Source organism: Telmatherina bonti, assembly GCF_933228915.1.
Source record: "Telmatherina bonti genome assembly, chromosome: 10".
NCBI lineage: Eukaryota > Metazoa > Chordata > Actinopteri > Atheriniformes > Telmatherinidae > Telmatherina > Telmatherina bonti.
Window position 1 is genome coordinate 9,192,868 of NC_136628.1, and position 19,872 is coordinate 9,212,739.

The 19,872-nt window shown below is 44.6% G+C and overlaps 1 protein-coding gene and 1 pseudogene across 3 annotated transcripts in view; one reads left to right on the top strand and one right to left on the bottom strand.

The window, feature by feature from the left end:
* Nucleotides 1-3,516, top strand: part of cul5b (cullin 5b) — a 31,270-nt gene extending 27,754 nt beyond the window's left edge. For both annotated transcript variants that reach the window (XM_079248008.1, XM_079248009.1), the window contains exons 16-19: nucleotides 55-216; nucleotides 299-417; nucleotides 2,412-2,535; nucleotides 2,641-3,516. In XM_079248008.1, coding sequence (XP_079104134.1) covers nucleotides 55-216; nucleotides 299-417; nucleotides 2,412-2,535; nucleotides 2,641-2,835 — 600 coding nt within the window. In that variant the 3' untranslated portion in view covers nucleotides 2,836-3,516. The remainder of the gene's footprint in view (nucleotides 1-54; nucleotides 217-298; nucleotides 418-2,411; nucleotides 2,536-2,640) is intronic.
* Nucleotides 3,517-3,662: 146 nt separating this feature from the next.
* On the bottom strand, nucleotides 3,663-4,006 carry LOC306761802 (eukaryotic translation initiation factor 1b-like; annotated as a pseudogene). The gene has a single exon. The product of its transcript is annotated as a eukaryotic translation initiation factor 1b-like (transcript).
* Between the last annotated feature and the right edge of the window lie 15,866 nt (nucleotides 4,007-19,872).

A 19,872-nucleotide genomic window follows, 5' to 3' on the forward strand; every position in this document is an offset into this window, starting at 1 on the left:
GCTGCAGCTGTGGAGCTCAGAGTCGAGTCCTTCTGACTGAAAACGTTTCTCCAGATAACCTTTAAGAACGAGGTGGGTCAGTACGACCTGGAGGTGACCACGTTCCAGCTGGCCGTGCTGTTCGCTTGGAACCAGAGGCCGAGGGAGCGGATCAGCTTCGAGAACCTGAAGTTAGCCACCGAGCTGCCCGACGCAGAGCTGCGGCGCACTCTCTGGGTAGATAAGCGATGAGTCTGAAGCTGTGCAGTGAAGCGCCGTGCTGTTTGTACCGACCCGTCTCCTGCTCTGCTGTCCGCAGTCTCTGGTGGCGTTCCCCAAACTGAAGCGGCAGGTCTTGTCGTACGACCCGGTGGTGTCCTCGCCCAAAGACTTCGCAGAAGGAACGCTTTTCTACGTCAACCAGGAGTTTTCCCTCATGTAAGGAGCTTTAAAGTCGCCTTAAAGGGGTTCTATTCTGGTATTTGGAGTTTTCTGAGTTACAGAATTAGTACAGTGTTATAGTGTTGAATCCTCATCAGACATGTGAACGAGACTGTTTTTTATCACCTAAACACATGTTTGAGTTTGAGTTTGAGTTCCAGCACTCTTTCCGTTCGGTTTCCATGGCGACCAAAAACGTGTCGTTTTAGAGAGTTTTTTCTACTTGGAAATCCTTGTGACGTTCCGGGGGATAAGGTTCGGTGATTGGTTACCTTCTACTGGTTAACAAGGGCATGTACAAATACATCAGGCGGGTGGAAAACGTGGGATAAAGTTATTCCCAACGATGGCTGGTGAGTTTACCAAAGAGAGACATCCTGCTGCATTCGTTGCTGTGGGTTGCTGTTTTCCACTTCGTTTTCAGGCTCTGATTCAGGTTCCAACATGTAGGGCTGTATGCTATGTGTTGACATTGTATTTTGTTTTTTTATTGAGTTCATATTAGCCTAATCCTTCTGTTTATGAGATGTTACAATGACGGCGAAAGCAGGTGCGGTGCGCGCTCCCGATGTAGTGCAGTGGCGGGAGGCGGGGCTTAATGCGAAAGAGTCTCAATCCACTCGTTTTGCCCACAGGCTGATCTGACAGCCTACGCAGAGGGTCGGTCTGAAGTAAATAAATGATTTGTGACAATAATTCCATCAATCCCAGCCCTTCTGGTCTCAGAAATAAAAATAAATTAGCCTGAAATGCACATAATAGTTCCACTTTAAACATCAGTTATTTGATCCGTTTCTGTCTGATCCGGTGGATTTTTCCTCCTAAAAATTTCCAAATAAACCGTTTTCACATGTGGACAAGATGACGAACATCTTCTCACCGTCGTGACCAAAAGTTCCTGGTGACTCAAATTTAGTGTTTTATCGACTTGGCACTGGAACCCAGCGTGTGTCTGAAAAACTGCTGGAAAATTATCCTACATGAATATTTGTTTTCAACTTTCTCATAAATTATTTTGGAAATCTTCTGTCCAGCTCAAAAATATCAGTTTTAGGATTTTAACCCTTTAAATGCCAGTTTGAACAGCAGAATTACAGCTATATTTATCATAAATAAACAGAAAAATGAAATTATTTTCCATATTATAAACATTAGTGGTGATTAACCACTCGCATATGTTAAAGAGTAGTTAATAAAAATAGATTTGATACTATTTGTAGTTTCTAACCCTAAGCTGCTGTAAAATCATCATACATGTGATGTTTTCTGATGTTTTTATAAGTAGCTTAAACACCTTCAGACCTGCTCAGAATCCTTTAAATGCCACCTCCGTTATCTGAATTATTAATTATCCATTGAAAAAAACAACGGATAAACCAAATAAATGCTGTGAGGAGTCGACTTGTAGACATAAAGCTCCATAACGATACTGATGTGATGTCATTAGTACTTTATGTAGTACCAGATATTTCCTCTGCTGATCTGTGACCAGAAGTGCCCCATTGACTTCCAGTAAAACTGCTCAATTTACCCTGAAAAACTATTTATTCTTAAATTTTAGCATCTTATCTGGAAGAAGAGTTGGGACATTTCACCATTTTACTCCATTCCACAAGATTCAACTGGTTCCCAGTTGTAGGTGGATTTTAAAACACTCATGTCCTGTAAAATCTCATGAAATGTTCATCAACGTACATTTTCCCATTCAAGTAAAATAAAATTCAATCAGTAAGTTGTGGATAATTTTAAAAAGCCAAGTGGACGAACAGAAACCCAAACTGGGATGGACTGGAGGTGTTGACGAGGCCAGAATGGACGTCAGTCAGGATTCTTACAGACCTGCAGAAGACGCCTTTAAAACACTGAATCTGCTTGTTTTTCTTATTTATGTCTCGAAACAGCAGAAGCAGTGAGTCACGCTCCTGTGTGTCGAGTTCCACTCCAAACAAACCAAACCAGACTGGTTACCAGTTTACTTTCTGTCCTCTCAGAAAAAACTCAAAGGTCCAGAAGAGGGGGAAGATTAACCTGATTGGTCGGCTGCAGCTCACCACAGAGCGCATGAGGGAGGAGGAGAACGAGGGCATCGTCCAGCTCAGGATACTCCGAACGCAGGTACGAAGAAGAGCTCTTCCCACTCACTGTGGATAAACTGGTTCCCATTCCAGACCCCCCCCCCCCCCCTCCTTCCCCTGCTGATCTCCTCTCTCCTCCAACCAGGAGGCCATCATCCAGATAATGAAGATGAGGAAGCGCATCAACAACGCCCAGCTGCAGACGGAGCTGGTGGAAATCCTAAAGAACATGTTTTTACCACAGAAGAAGATGATCAAGGAGCAGATCGAGTGGCTGATAGATCACAAGTACATAAAGCGGGATGAGACTGATATAAACACCTTCATCTACATGGCGTAGCGGCGCGCTGGGATGGCTCACGCTGACTTTGACTCCAGTGGATCCGGCCTGATGGACGCTAGAATACTTCCAGGCTTCCCGTCCTCTTATCTAAAAGAAAAATACAATCAAGCGCAGGGAGGAATGAATTTAAGACTGAGACGTGATGAAAGAGTTAAACTTCCTGCCTTAAACTTGTATAAAGAAAGCAAGCGGTGTTTTCAGGAGAGGGGGGCGGGTGGGCTGTTAGATGTCAGTGGTCTGTTTTTTCCTTTGATGCCATGATGTCTCGTTTGGACCGCGGCCACCACACTCCTGATCCATGCTTGCACAAGTCTAAAAGCATGCTGACGGGGGACTCCACACACCGGCGGTCCACTTTGAATCCGCGTCAGATCCAGAACACTTGAACCAAAACGCTGCCGTCTTTTCCTGGGAGCAGCGCTGCGACCATCCAGATGCTCTGCTTCGCGTCAAACACTTCATCCGGGCGTTCACGTGTCACAGAAGCCAGAGGCCAAACCCGACGTCTCTGTCTCTGGGTAAACGTCCAGGTATGGGGGGGCTACCCAGCGACAGAGGTGGCGTTGGAGCGGTCAGCTCGTGTTGCCCTGGAGACGAGGCCGAGGTCAGTATTACAACATACTACAGTTCACAGCTATAGGAGAGTGTAAGATGACATGTGAATTATGGAATGAATAAATAAACAGCACCTTATTGTACAGCAGTTTGCAGGCTGGTTTTTCATCTCAGGAGTCCATGAAGCTGCTTTTTTTCTCTCTCTGTTTGTTTTCATCCCATAAAGTCTGAAGATTAAACCGAAACAACTAAATCATGACCTGCAGCTTCTAAAAGCCGTGGACTTTGAGCTGCTCCTCCTTGGCCAGGTTAGTCTCAAGCAGGAACTGGTACATATTCCTGCGCTGGTCTCCCTGAGGCTGGAGCACTTCGCCATACTCTGGGTGCTCGATCGCTGTCCCATTGCAGGCGAAGTTCTTCTTGACCAGCTTCTTTTTGTCATAATCGGTCGCATTACCCTGGACAGGAGTGAGGGTCTTCCTGCCGTTCCACTGTTGGATTCTTATGTGGATGTAGTCCTGATGTAGACCTCTGTCCCGGCTGGGAGGCGGTCATCACCCTGAGTTGCATCAGCAAAGGGGTCAAAGGTTTGGAGGTTCTGGAAAGTGGACATACAATTCAATTAAACTTTATTTATATAGCGTCAAATCACAGCAACGCCATCTCAAGACGCTTTACAGACAGAGAAGAAAACATAATGAAAGCTAATTCATAACAGCCTATATAAGGAAACCAACAGATTGAGTTGGACCTCCAACTCAATCTGGGGGGGGGGGAATAAAAGAGAGAGATAAAGTGAAAGAAGCTCAGTGTATCATATCATATCATATATATATATATATATATATATATATATATATATATATATATATATATACACATACATACATACACTATTCACAAAAAGTTAGGGATATTCAGCTTTTGGGTGAAATTTCACAACAAGCCTAAAATGCATTCAAACCTGTACAGGTGAACTTAATGTGATCTTCTCTAAGCTTTTAAATGCACATGTCCAACTGTTAAATGTTTCAATAAATTTTGCACAAGTTGCTGTTCTCTAACAAGGAGCTTAACGGCAAAAATCACGGCAGGTGTGTGATCCTTGAATTGACCAATAAATGTCCTGGTTCAATTAGAGCTGGTGTTTAAACAGTTGTCCTCATCATGCTGTTCACATTTTGACATCATGAGACCAAGACGACACCTAACAATGGAACAACAGTCCCTTGCCATTGCGATGCTTCAAACAGGACGTTCTCAGACAGAAGTGGCCACTGAGCTTGGAGTGTCACAGAGTGTCATCAGCAGGTTGCAACAGAGATATGGAGAGACTGGAAGAGTCACAGAAAGGCCTAGAAGTGGACGTCCTTTGGCCACATCCCGTGCTGATGACCGCTACATTGTGAACACTGCCCTGAGAAACCGGATGATGAATGCCACTCAACTCCAGGCACGTTTAAGAGAGGTGAGAGGCACCCAAGTGTCACGTCAGACCATTCCAAACCGTTTCCATCAGCGTGGTCTGCGTGCTAGACGACCTGCACGGGTACCTGACCACACCACCAGGCACAGGCATCATCGTCTTGCATGGGCCAGGGAGCATTTACGCTGGACGAGGAACCAGTGGGCCTCAGTGCTGTTCTCTGATGAAAGTCGATTCACACTGAGCAGAAATGATGGCCGGCAACGATGTTGGAGACGTCAGGGAGAGCGCTATGCATCAGCCACTGTTGTCACCAGGCCAGCTTTTGGTGGTGGCGGTGTTACAGTGTGGGCAGGGCTGTCCACTTGGTACAGAACTGCCCTACACTTTGTGAATGGTACAGTGACAAGCCCATACTACCTGAATAACATCATTAATCCAGTGATTGTGCCCCTACATGAACAGCACAGGCCTAATTTCATCTTCATGGACGACAATGCTCCTGCTCATCGAGGCCGCATCATCAGGGAACGGCTGTTGGAGACTGGTGTACCTCAGATGGAATGGCCTGCACTCTCTCCAGACCTGAATCCCATTGAAAACCTGTGGGATCAGCTGAGCCGTCGTGCAGAGGCTCGAAACCCTGCACCCCAGAACCTCAATGACCTGAGGGCTGCCCTTCAAGAAGAGTGGGATGCCATGCCTCAGCAGGCAATAAGTTGCCTTGTGAACAGCATGAGACGTCGTTGTCAAGCTGTAATTGATGCTCAAGGGCACATGACGAGATATTGAGACATTCAAATTTTAGCATCCCTTAGTTATGCTGCTATAGGTTTAGACTGCTTAGCTAAGCAAATCTTTATCTGAACATTTACAACCTTGATTCTTTTAGAGTTTTGTCTTCAAATCCAGAAGAAATTATGACAAACTGTTGTTCTGTAAGAATTCAATGAAACATGACAGAGTTTTGATGCTTTAACTGCTGAGAGAAATGTGGGGAATACGGTGGATAAGTTTGGAAAAATAATGTAAATCTGCCAGTTAGTTTTTCTTGTAATCTCTAAGTGAGAGATTATGTAGTCAGAGCTGATGCATGTGGAAGACTGTAATTAGCTGGATAGTTTACTCTTAATTACAGCATATTGCATCCTCTTGTTATTTGTGACATAGGGGGATTACAGCAGGCCTGTTAGCTGTGCGCATGCGCAGTGAGCCCCCCCCTCCTCCTCCGTCACCCCCACGCGCAACCTCCTCTCCCTGCTGAGAGGAGGACCACTGTTGTTGATTACACACACACCAACACACACAGGCTAAGGATACAAAGCACTTCCTGTTTGTGCCTTCAAAATATGTTTTATATCAACTTCTACGTACGTTCATGAATGCAATAAAATATATTTTAAAAAAAAAATTTATATTCTAAGCTGTCTTTAACACACTTTGTTTTGTATTATACTTGTGCAGATTTAATGAACCCATTCCCAACAGAACACACAAGCAACACATCTCCGTCCTGGAACTTGGTTGTTGGACAATTGTTTTCATGAATGTGCAGAAGTTTTAAGGTCTGGAAGGGAGGTCAGTTCAGCAGTCAGACTCTTCTCCTGTGAAGCCGCTGTCGTGATTCCATTGTTTGCAAACCATGTTTGTTGTTTATTGTTTGCAAACTTCAATCATAAGATCTGTACCATCAGCACATGTCCAACTGTTAAATGTTTCAATAAATTTTGCACAAGTTGCTGAACGAAACACTGACGGATGGGCGTATCCATATGCTGGGGTCAATACTTTGACATCAGCTAGTTAAATATTGGATTAGAATACTTTTTTTTATACCACTTTGCTCATGTAAGGTGTTTTTTTTTTTTTTTTTTTTTTACTTCTTGGAGTTTAAGGCAATAAAATTGCACGTAAAGCCGAGCCGCTGTGTTTTTCTTCTGTGTCACAGGATCATGGCTGCATATCAGATGTCATGATGATGTTGCTGCTTTTAGTGATGTTTGTTTGAATGGTTTAATGCAGATTATTCCACATTCTGTCATATTTAATTCATCATATTACTCTTTTTTTTTTATTTTTTATTTTTTATTACTCTTACTTATTACATTTTTAACTTTTCATGCTTAAATAGTAAACAAGTGTCAGTATTCTAATAATAATGTGTAGTTTCATAGTTTTATAATTTTTATCTTTATTTGTTTAATTTATTAATTGGTATAATTTATCGCTTTAAAAGCCTTTTTTTTCTAGTATTTATGTTCCATATTTTTGTTTATGTTGTTTATGTTCTATTTTTTAAAAATATATATTTCTAGACTGCCATTGCAATTAGAGTATCAATGCAAACTGAACAGTATAATTTTCCTTAAAGGGGCAAGAGGTATTGATATTGATTTAAAAAAAAAAAAAAAAAAAAGTGCCATAAAGTGGCATGGCATCATATTGTCAGGAATTTTTTTTTAATCTCACCCATCACTATTGATAGCAACTAAGCTCCATAGCAGTACCTAGCATTTGGTGCTGGACAGAGCATGAAGTTTAACAGTGTATTAAAGAAGAATAAATATAGACTAATTATAATACTTTAAAACTATCTATCTATCTATCTATCTATCTATCTATCTATCTATCTATCTTTTTTTAACAGACTGTTAAATGAAGGAAACATTTGTGTGTCTCTTAAAAAATGATTTTTACTTTGTTTTTATTTTGTGATTCAACAAAAAAATTACATAATAAAAGAAAATCAAGAAAAATAAATGATTTTTCCTTGGAAAATTAAAACTAACTTTTTGGTAAAGAAAGTCAAAGATGGTTTAATTTTGAAATCCGTGCACCGTGACTTCCGGCTGCAGCGGCGCGGCTTGACGCTAGAGGCGGGAGAGGAGCTCCGTCAGCGGACCAGGGAGAGCGTGGTGAGGAATCCCAGCAGCCCTCGGAGAGAGAGAGTCGGACCGGCTGGACCCCCCCGGAGGACGACCCCAGAGAGACCCACGTTGCCACGGAGAGGCCTCGGTTCAGGTAACCGATCCGCAGCAGCGCTTGGAGCCTCTTCCCGCGGCGGCCAGGTGCTGCTTTCAGGGGCTGCTGGGGATGGAGAGGCGGCGGTCGCGGAGCTGCTCGAAGCGGCTTGTTAAACCTCCAGAGATCCCAGATCCTATTACTTACTTACCGAAGCCGCCTGATTCAGGTTGCGTGTGCGCGTGCGGGGTTGCTGAACCAGAACAGGAGGTAAAAATGAGGGAAAAGCTTTATTTAACCCGCGTTTTGCACCAGTGGGAAACGGGCTGTCCGTTGTGATGCGCAAAAATAGCGGCATATTTCAGGCATCTTACATGTTAAAGCGGCTCTTCCGGCTTTCTGTTTGTATCTGGATGACTATTAGCTTCTTGTTTTTTTTTGTTTTTTGGATGAACTGGGTGATGTTTTCATCACTGCTCAGTAAATATTTCTCCTTTTTCTCTCTTCATTTTGATGCACAGCTAAGATAAGTCCACAGTTTCTTTCATTCTTCATGGGATCCAAACCTGAACATCGTATTTAACAATTATTCATCAGAAGAGACTCTAAATTAGCCTTTTTGGACCATTTTAAGTCCAGTTCTGCTGAAACCAGAACCAGGTCCCTCTGCACACAGTCTAGTAAATTCATAATTTTATAAGTGTAGTGCTCTGCAGAGTTCCAAGTAGAGTGAATACATATTAATAGTGTCTGGCAGTGCTTACAGTACTTGCCAGGTATACTGGTGCAAAAGTGAAGATTTGTTGGAGTTTCCATCAGGAAGAAAACTAATAAATCAGGATAACGCTCCAGAAATGTGCTTAAACCAACTTTATCCACAAGATCCCACAGAAGCATGGAAGCAAATATCTGTTGCTGCTGTAATGTGCATGTTAGTGATGAGGAAAAAGAAACAGGACAAGTTGTTGTTCGTAGTATTTGTAAAGCTTTTTAAATCGTACAGAACTTAATGGTTTCATGTGCGACTAGCAGCGGGGGTCCTGTCAGCAGCAGGAGGTACAGTAACTGTAACTGGAGATACTGCAGAGGGGAGATCACGATGCTGGGAGGGTGGAAGCTGGGATAGCCCTCCTCCCTGATGCAGGAGAGGGGGGGGCGGGGTTGATGAGGGATGGTCTGGCGCACCCTTCCTTCCCTCCCTCCCTGTCTGTGGTATACTGGTGCATTACTGCTCCCTGTTCACTTCTCAGTGTATTCAGTCTGTCAGCAACAGACTCACCCACCTCACCCCCCCGCCCACCCCCCCAAGCAGCAGCAATACGCCGACACTCCTTCCTGATTTCTGACCAAACATCAGTCGGACGCCTCCTGCTGCGAGCGTCAGTTGTGTGAACAGTTACAATCAGGACTTCTAGCAGAGGATAATATGGTTTTCCGGGCAACCCCCCCCCCCCCTCCTGCCCCCCCCCCCCCCCCCCCCAGCAGCATCTCATGTTCACTGTGAATTCGCCAGATAAACAGTCAACCTGCGCTGCTACTACTTGCTTTTGCATCTCTGAGTGTGTGTTAGTTGTCTGGTTCTGCCCTGCATGCAGACCGTGCATCAGCCACCAAACTGTCACTTCACAGTCGCCCCAAGTCAGTAGCAACAGCGCGGCCGCCTTGTACCCAGAATAAAATCGTTAAAGCAACAGAACCTCGCTGGGATGGAACCGATCTCATCCATGTGTTTGTGGCCGTGCATCGCTTAGGAGAAGGTTGCCTTCTCAGGTCGGAGGCTGAACGCAGGAGTAACGGTAACAGGTGCTGTCCACGGTCCTGTTTGTGTCCAGGACCGGCTCGGAGCTGTCCATGGTCCTGTTTTCTGTCCTGGACTGGCTCAGAGCTGTTCATGGTCCTGTTTGTGTCCAGGACCGGCTCGGAACTGTACATGGTCCTGTTTGTGTCCAGGACCGGCTCAGAGCTGTCCACGGTCCTGTTTCTGTCCTGGACTGGCTCAGAGCTGTTCATGGTCCTGTTTATGTCCTGGACTGGCTCGGAGCTGTCCATGGTCCTGTTTGTGTCCACGACCAGCTCGGAGCTGTCCATGGTCCTGTTTTCTGTCCTGGACTGGCTCAGAGCTGTTCATGGTCCTGTTTATGTCCTGGACCGGCTCGGAGCTGTCCATGGTCCTGTTTGTGTCCTGGACCGGCTCAGAGCTGTCCATGGTCCTGTTTGTGTCCCGGACCGGCTCGGAGCTGTCCATGGTCCTGTTTTCTGTCCTGGACTGGCTCAGAGCTGTTCATGGTCCTGTTTATGTCCTGGACCGGCTCGGAGCTGTCCATGGTCCTGTTTATGTCCTGGACCGGCTCGGAGCTGTCCATGGTCCTGTTTATGTCCTGGACCGGCTCGGAGCTGTCCATGGTCCTGTTTGTGTCCAGGACCGGCTATCCATTGCTGAGGATACGAGGAAACGTTACAGACACTGATTAATGTCGACATTTATGATTCAAAGTTGGAGAAGCTGTTGACAGTTTGAACGTTGGTGGGATGAAACATAAAGGATGATCTGCAACCATGACTGCTGCTCAGATACTTCCAGATCATTCCAGGGTCAGGAAACCTCTGGCGCTCCACCCCCATTGTTACTCCCTCTGCAGACCCGGCTGTTGAGCAGCATCCGGCCTGATGAGACCATCGTTCATTAGATTAGTCTAATTTTCTGTCCAATCTGATACGACAACACAGCAAACAGCAGAAATACAGACGGAGAAGCTGCAGGACCTTCAGCTGGACGTCTTTCTGGAAACTATGTTATAAAAATACTTGTGAACATTTCTTTCTAAAGCGATAAAAACATCTGGATTCCTTCCACTTCCAGCTGCTGTTTGACGAGTCAATAAAACTGGAAGTGAGTAAGAAAATACAGCATGCGAGATTAAACGCGCTTTCTGCTGCACGTCTTTACATGATAACGAAAAGAAAGCTTCCACTTCACGCCAAGTGGGAGATTTTTCTAGTTTTTCATCCATAAAGGGAATAAGTCTGCATCATGCCAACACGCCTCTTCTGCAGCTCACATGGAACCAAAACACGCAGTAACACGCCATGATGTGGAACTTTATTTTCATCCTGAGCTGTCGACACAGCTCTGTGCTGGACGTTGAGGCGTCTTAACGATAAATTAATCACAGCGTTTGGTGCCCACATTATGAAGTCAGACGGAGCAACTGGTTTCACAAAGATACACCAGACTGGTTGTAACCAGTTGGGACAGAAAACCAGAAGTGGTGGAGATGCTAATATGGACATGAGGTATGACTGGATGCGTGGCGTGACCTTGATCCTGAGTGGAGCTGAAACGGAAGGAGCTGAGTGATACTTAATGATTCAGCAGATCAGAAAACTTTTATCCGTCTCACGTGGAGGCAGAAAGTCCCAGCAGAAGATTCTGGTTGGACCAGTTTTCATCCGAACTAAGCAGCAAGTTTCTACAGATGACTTTGTAAAATGATTCAAGTTAATAACAAACCGCCGCAGAATGTTTCAGTGTGGTTTTAATGGATAAATACACACTGTGCCTGTTACGGCCCATGGCCTGTCATCGAGCTGATCATCATTCAAACCATCATCACCTGGGAGATTGGATACACCTGGTACTGCCCTCGGACTGATGTGCTGGATTCTGATTGGTCGCCCACACGCCCACCTACCCTTGATCGACCAGAATTGACACAGAAATGTCAGTTGGATTTCTTTTGGCTTTTGCTCTGGGACTCTTGATGCTTTTTCAGGACAAGTGGGTCCTAAATAAAGCCTTCATTTGTGTGCATCTTCCTGGTTTTCTTTTGTACCTCTGGACAAACTCCATCGGGGTCGTAACAGTGCCATTCATATGATGTTTTTAATATGCATGTAATCAGGCTTGTTCTGTTCCACCACATCCCAAAGCTGCTCTGCTGGACTGAGATCTGGTGACTGTGGAGGCCGTTGGAGGACAGTGAACTCATCGTCATGGTGGAGATGATGTGAGCTTTGTGACATGGTGCATCATCCTGCTGGAAGTTTCCATCAGAAGATGCTACACTGTGCTCAGAAAGGGATGGACATGGTCAGCAGCAGGACCCAGGTAGGCTGTGGAGGTTAAACCATGTCATACTGGTACTAAGGGGACCAAAGTGGGACCAGAAAACCTCCCCCCACCATTCCACCAGCAGCAGCCTGAAGAGTTGATCCTGACGGCAGGATGGATCCATGTTGTCATGATGTTTCCAGCAGATTCTGATCCTACCATGTGAATGTGGAGCTGAACTGGAGACTCATCAGACCAGCAACGTTTCTCCATCTTCTATTGTCCAGTTCTGGTGAGTCTGTGTGAATTGTAGCCTCAGTTTCCTGTTCTTACTGACAGGAGGGAACCCGCTGTGGTCTTCTGCAGCTGGAGACACATTGTGTGTTCAGAGATGAAGTTCTGCATATCTTGGATGGAACCAGTGCTTACTGGACTTCCTGTTGTCTTTCTATCATCTCAACCCAGTCTGTCCATTCTCCTCTGACCTCTGAATAATTTCTCCTCTTCAGCCTTTCTCTGTAAACCTTAGAGATGATTGTTTATCCTTCATTTTAAGTTCCTTTCTTCTTCATTCTGCTGTTCGTTGTCACCATTTGCACATGATTAAATGCAGCCGTGTGATTGGCTGCTTAGATTGTTGCATCAGGAAGCAGGTGAACAGGTTGATGTGATGCTTCTTTAAAGGCACAGAAAGTGGCGACACTGCTTTCTCTTAAAACAGTGATGTTAGTGTTAGCATTTTGTCGTGCTAGCCAACATGTGACGCATTTTCCTCAGTCCTCTCCTGAAAGGTAAAACACAGTATTATGCAACAAATCTAGTTTTCCAAACGGTTGCACACATTGCTGCATGGATGGTGCATTCAATGCATCAGAGTTTTTACTTTATTAGGGATAAAATAAAATAAGTTCTTTCAGAAAAATATGAGCTTGTTTGTTTCTTTTGACAGGCTGATTATTGCAAATGATTTAATCAGCTAATTAGGAAAATTATCAGTGTATGTAAGGTCACAATGGACATCAGCAGAACCAGAATTCCCTCATTAGCGTTAGCACTGTGTTGCAGTGGTGGTCACATCACGTCAAAAATGCTGCCACTTCGCCGTTTCAGCCATATGTGCCAGAACCAGCAGACACCAGCTGAATGAGTGATGCTGACCAGCAGCCAGGCGTTATGGCGGCGTGAAGCTCGGGCCATTTACAGCCGAAGTGCTGGACGTGTCTGAGCCGGTGTGTTAGCACTCCTGCTGCTCCTCCACTAAACTCTCCAACCTCACTAGATGACAGAGATGGTAGCAAGCAGTGGGAAAGCCTTGCTCCCAGTCAGAAAGGAGAGGAAAGCTCTGCAGGACGAACCAGACAGAAGATTCTCAGATGTAATAATTTCTTCAGATCGAACGGCGTCTCCTGCCGTCTTCTCTGTGTGATGGTGAGCTGATGAACTCCCATCTGTGTCCCACAGGCTTTCGGACATGCTGTGGTCAACAGCCTTCAGCCTGTTCACATGCACATCGACAGATTGTCATCTGATACCTGGAGTTATCACATGACTCGTGTGATCATGTGGACAGAGTAATCTGATAATACTTTCAGATAATCACTGTTATCACACATCTTCACAACACTCCGATGTCTTTGTGCACGTAGATCCATTTATCTAATTTATTGTTTTTACATCTGCAAATGTGCAAAAAAGCTGTCACTTCCAATGTTTGCACACGTTGCGTTGCGACAGAAGCAACGCAGTTTTTGCTCGAGTAGAAGACTGAAGAGCTTGATGGCATGCAGCAGAGGGAAGCTGATGTACAAATTTAAAAAAGCATTCATATGTTGTCCATTTTGCAGTTTATTAGCTTCCATTTTAGCAGCTAACGCTAAGACTCGATGATGTCCAAAGACCAGATGTTTAGAAATGTAGAGAAAGGTTTTTTGAGGATCTTATTAACGTAAGTGTAAATGGACATGTCAGATTGGATTACAATAATCAGATTATTTTCAGTTTTCTGATTTTGATGATCATTAAACAGACTCAGATTCTTCTTAGTTTCAATCCATTTCAAAGTTTTTTTTTTAATCAAAGGTTGTGTAAAAAGTACTTTCTAACCATCTGAAGGTTGCGGGGTACCTCAAGGCTTCATATTGGGCCCCATTTTCTTGTGTAATTGGCAGAACTGGGGTAAATCTTTCAGAAAGAACACCTCTTCTCACTGTTTTGCAGCAGATCTACATGGCTACAGAAATGATCAGCTGTGCTTTAAACCGTCTCAGAGATGTAGAACAAAACTTAGCAAGAAACATCTGAGGTGTCATCTTTGACTGCATCTTTTCATGTAAAGTTTGTCTTTTTAACTTATGGCTGCTCTGTAAGAGGACAGCCTGCCTCTCTAGCCATCTTAGAATGAGCAATTTATTGTAAGGAGTAACCCTGGAGACCCTTAAATTCAGCCTCACACGGGAGTAAAATGTTTAAACGGAAGATGATTTGTTGTACACGATGGAAATTGATTGAGACCTTGGAGTTGTCTGGTGGCATGGGGCAGAAGTGCATTCCCAGTCTGCGTTACTCTGGAACCTAAACACTCCAATAAGCAGGCCGTAAGTCTGATATCCTAAAGCGTTGACAAGGAGACAGGCAGTGGCCATACACAGAGAAGCAGAATCTGACAACTTATCCAAGGAGGGCGGGCCAGAATCCATAGTTGTTCACAGCAGGGGTTGATTTCCAGGCAGGGCGAGAGGGATCCAACGTGGGCAAGGCAAGACAACAATAATCCAGGGATGTGACTTGGTCCCGTTATCTCTGGGTTAGCTTTTAGCTACAGAAAGCTTGGAGTTCGCTCGATGTCAGTCATCCACCACGACGCTCACAGCCCCCCCTCTCAACTCCACGTCTTTGCCCACATGAATGTATATTCTGGGCGAGACGACACGCATGCCTCTGCCAAGATGGCGATGGTAGGAATCGCCCACCGCGCTTCAGTTCGGCTCTTCATAAACCTACGGGTGACGTCACGGAGGCTCCACCCATCTCTTTACGTATAGTCTATGGGTGACAGTCAGAAGTCATGTGATCTGTGACGTGGAGAAAATAACCAGCTTCATGTCTGAATCGCCAACAGAATGAGTTCACTATGTAGAGCAGGCCTGTGTGGGTTCGGGAATAGTGTGGACATTCGGACACAGCCCATAATATTTATGCTTCTATAACTTCTTAAATCAGATTATTTTAATTGGTTAATTGGTTTTAATCAGTCTGCAGGAGATCATCCCATCTGTACCGGCATCCCTACACTGCTTCTCAGACCTTTCAGGATCCAATTGAGAGATGTTCTCCCTTCGTTTGGGTCTAAATGGTTTCCTGCCACCATCGCTTCTCAGCTTTAGTTTCATTTCAGCTCAGTTTCATCACAACTATTTTACTTTTTGATGCTTTAGGGGTTAAATTAGTTTCTGGAGAACTTGTTTGAAATGTGCGATCGATTTGACATGAGTCTTGTTCAGACTTGGTCCTCAGCCGCAGCTCTAACGTCCTCTTGACTCGAAACCCTTCAACTTATTATATGATGTGACGAGATTCAAACAGAAGAAACAAAAGTTATTTTAGCTCCTTCGTGATGAACAGAATCCTTTTAGCTTCCGCTGGTCCTGGTTCTGCTGTCCTGTTGCTTCTGCACTTTTTATTTCGTCTCCATAAAACATTCTGCCATCTGTTTCGCTTCCCCGCTTGTGGGAAAGCTGAAGTCATGAATCATCACAGATCACATCTTCCCAAACATCTGTCTGCAGTCCAGCACCATCTTTTTCTCTGCACTTTCACTAACCAGACTTTGTTCATAGTTTGAGCTTTAAGATGACGTTAGCAGAGATCTTCACACACTGACTGATGTAGGTTTGAGCCGTGGAATAAATCGGCTTCATTTCCTCCCAGCAGGCAGTTTGACTGAACCTGAAGGCTTTGCAGCAGGTTTTACATAAACGGCCACATCACTGAGCCGAGCCGCCAGCTGTAAGCCAGACGTCCTACAGCTTACTGGTTTATGCAGAGTCCTGCACTGGGCCAGAAGTCCTACAGCTTACTGGTTTATGCAGAGTCCTGCACTGGGCCAGAAGTCCTACAGCTTACTGGTTTATGCAGAGTCCTGCACTGGGCCAGAAGTCCTACAGCTTAGTGGTTTATGCAGAGTCCTGCACTGGGCCAGAAGTCCTACAGCTTACTGGTTTATGCAGAGTCCTGCACTGGGCCAGAAGTCCTACAGCTTACTGGTTTATGCAGAGTCCTGCACTGGGCCAGAAGTCCTACAGCTTAGTGGTTTATGCAGAGTCCTGCACTGGGCCAGAAGTCTTACAGCTTACTGGTTTATGCAGAGTCCTGCACTGGGCCAGAAGTCTTACAGCTTACTGGTTTATGCAGAGTCCTGCACTGGGCCAGAAGTCTTACAGCTTACTGGTTTATGCAGAGTCCTGCACTGGGCCAGAAGTCTTACAGCTTACTGGTTTATGCAGAGTCCTGCACTGGGCCAGAAGTCTTACAGCTTGCTGGTTTATGCAGAGTCCTGCACTGGGCCAGAAGTCTTACAGCTTGCTGCGAACGTCACGTCAACGTTCTGAATCCTCTGCTTATACAGTTGCTGCAGCACAACAGCAGCCAAAAGACTCCATACTGGTGGTCTCTGCTAGAGGAAGCACCTGGACTCTGAAACAGAGGGTCCGCTCCTTTTCAGTCAGCTGGGCGACTCTGAGCGGGGAAGGAGGAGTTTGCAGAAAAATGGATGAATAGAAATAATAAGTTCATACTGAAGTGATCGTTTTGCACGTTTGTCTTTCCGGCTGCAGTCTGCAGAGTAGAAGTGTCCTCTGGAGAGCTCTCACAAACAGAGACAAGGCAGATTAAAGGAGCTGGACTTGACTTTACTGCTTAGAGCTGCTGAACAGAATCATATCAGCAGAAGCTGTTTGAGGAATCGTTTTAATCCGCAGTTATTTACTGAACTTACATAAATGTCGCACATCGACATTATTTATCACGGTGGGTGCAACATTTTCAACGTTTATTTGCAAGCCACCTCCAATTGGTTTGTTCCCCCCAGGAGTGCAAAGAGGCTGTCGGATCGAAGCGGGTCATCCGACTGATGCCCCGGCTGACCGCCCAGTTTAAATGGAGTGAAAACTCCAGTGAGGACAGTGAACTCATCGTCATGGAGATGATGTGAGCTTTGTGACATGGTGCATCATCCTGCTGGAAGTTTCCATCAGAAGATGCTACACTGTGCTGAGAAAGGGATGGACATGGTCAGGTAGACTGTGCTGGTTAAACCATAGACATCATAAACATCGACGCCGCATCGTATCATGCTGCCTTTACAAGCTGACGTCTCATCGCGCCGCCATCTTGGGTGGGTCTCCCATTCACCTGCAATGCATTTATTTGTAAGATGTAGGTCCAACCACAACAATAACTTCAGAAATTTTTACCTGATTTTTCTCACAGTTTGGTTTGTTACAAAGGACAGAGATGTTGTTCTGATACAGATCACTGTAAAACATTAAAAACTGCGGGCTTTTATGCTAAAATAGCTCTTTTAATTCTGTTTAACTAAGACACAATGTAGCTTCAATATAAATAAATGTATAAATGAGTTTAATACTAATATGTTTCATTGTTTATTGATGGATTTGGATTTGTCAGTCTTTTTTTTTATCTGGTCAAATAAATTATTATTCAACCTGTGAAATGTAATTCCACATGATCTGCTTTCAATATTTCGCTGTTTCTTACAACTGTATGCTGAACAAAATACGGGAATAGTTGCTGGTTTTCTTTTGACTACGGTTGACTCTTTCTTTTTTAATTTATTAATATAGAGATACAGTTGTAAAAAGTCTGAAAATAAATTATTGTATCAAAACTGTGCAATTCAGACGTTACCCAGAAAAACACTCGGAGAGCGCAAACCTCCACTAAGGTCTTTAAAAAGTTCCTGGATCCAAGCGGTGATCCAGATCACCACCAAAATGAATTCAGTTCTTCCTTTTCACGTTTCCAACAAGTCCTGAAAATTTCATGAAAATCCACCCATATCTTTAGTTATGTTGAACACAAACAGACAGACAGATAAAGCCGGTAAAAACGTGACCTCCTTGACGGAGGTAATCATGCTACCATGTAAAACTCTCTTTGTGAAGCATTAATATCATATTTTAGCAAAAACACCTCATAGGGGTAAAATTTATCATTTACATTTAGTAGATTATTCACTGTGTTAACATTATTTATAAACCAGGTATGCAGAAAAGTGTTTTGTGTGTAATATAAACACGTTGAAAACAGTTATGTTGGGAAACTACGTTGATTCTGCAGCAAAACTCGAAAGCAGAGACCCATCCAATATGGCGGCGACGCTGGTTCACTCGCCAGCGCTCAATTAGGCGTCTTTGTATGTATGACGTCTATGGGTTAAACCATGTCATACTGGTACTAAGGGGACCAAAGTGGGACCAGAAAACCTCCCCCCACCATCACACCAGCAGCAGCCTGAAGCGTTGATCCTGACGGCAGGATGGATCCATGTTGTCATGATGTTTCCAGCAGATTCTGATCCTACCATGTGAATGTGGAGCTGAACTGGAGACTCATCAGACCAGTTTCTCCATCTTCTATTGTCCAGTTCTGGTGAGTCTGTGTGGATTGTAGCCTCTGGTAACTGAACAGGTGGGCCTTGTGATTGGCTGCTGGGTGGAAATGTGTCTCATGCTGCTGTTTAGCTGGTAAAGAATGAAACAATAGATTATTAGAGGCGTGAAGATTCTTTGGTTGATCCCGGTGAATTACAGATTGTTCAACTTAAAGCTTTATCTCGCAGCAGAGGGGGGTGCACGCTCCTCGCTATATGAAAAGCAGTAAAGCTCCGGCGCTCCTCAGAATTGGCTCTCTGCAGGTAACACTGTTGGCAGCCCACAAAGGCCAGATGACAGCACGGTTTTCCCCATCGGAGTCACAAGCCAAGACACCAGACCATCTGTCAGATTCAGCTTTACTCCCCCAGGAGTCACTCTATCACTCACCCAACAGTCAGCTAGCTTGCTAATTCCTCTCATTTGGGATTTTAGAGCATCGCCTTTAATTAAGGTCAGAGTCGAGCAGACATGGAGCTTCAGTTAATGCTAACAGTATTGATCAGGTATTACTTGTCCTCATGTTGTTGTACGTGCAGGAAAGCTCCCTGCATTCCAGATGAGTTTTGGGTGAAACGTGGATTTCTCCCAGCGTCAGAATATGTTAGCTCTCATAATATTCAGGTTAATGATGTTTGAAAGGTATCGTAGTCAGATTTCGTGATGCTCCTGATGTCCTTCTGACGTCCTGTCTCGCTATTTTCTGCCTCAGAAATGAGATATTGTTGAGCTGTGCAGGGAGGTGAAGCGGTCACCTCAGCCCAGTTAAAGATGACTTCGTGTGATAGTGCCGCTTGGCAGCGATGAACACGGCTGAAGCTCCTCTACTGCAGGATGTAATGTGTCCTTTTTTCTCTGCTTCTGTTTACAGCCGCGTCGTTTTGGGTCTCGGGTCAGATTTCTTTGTCAAACGGAATCAGCAGCGTGTTTCCTTTTAGGACACAGGTGTCTGCAGTCCTGGAGGGCCGCTATCCTGCAGGTTTTCATTGTCTCCATGCTCCAACACACCTACAGACCTGACTGAAATTCACAAGCATGTTGACAAGAAGCTGCAGGATCCATGTGATAAAAAAAAAAAAAAAAAAAAGTTTACGTTGATTAATAAGTTACTTGCGAATTATTTTATCAGTCGGCAGTAACATCAGCAGCGTAATCAGGCGCTACCTCCAAGTTAATTATTTATTTATTTATACAAAATATGTATCGCAAAAATATTGTTTTAAAGTTGCAATCTACTGGTAAACATGATGATCTGGATATATAAACAGATGTTTATGGGTTGACTGATGTCTGTGTGGCTCGGCTGACCTCCCCTCTGCCCTGCAGCTCCAGGCGGCGCGACTTAGCCGTCAGATCAGAGCTGTGACGAT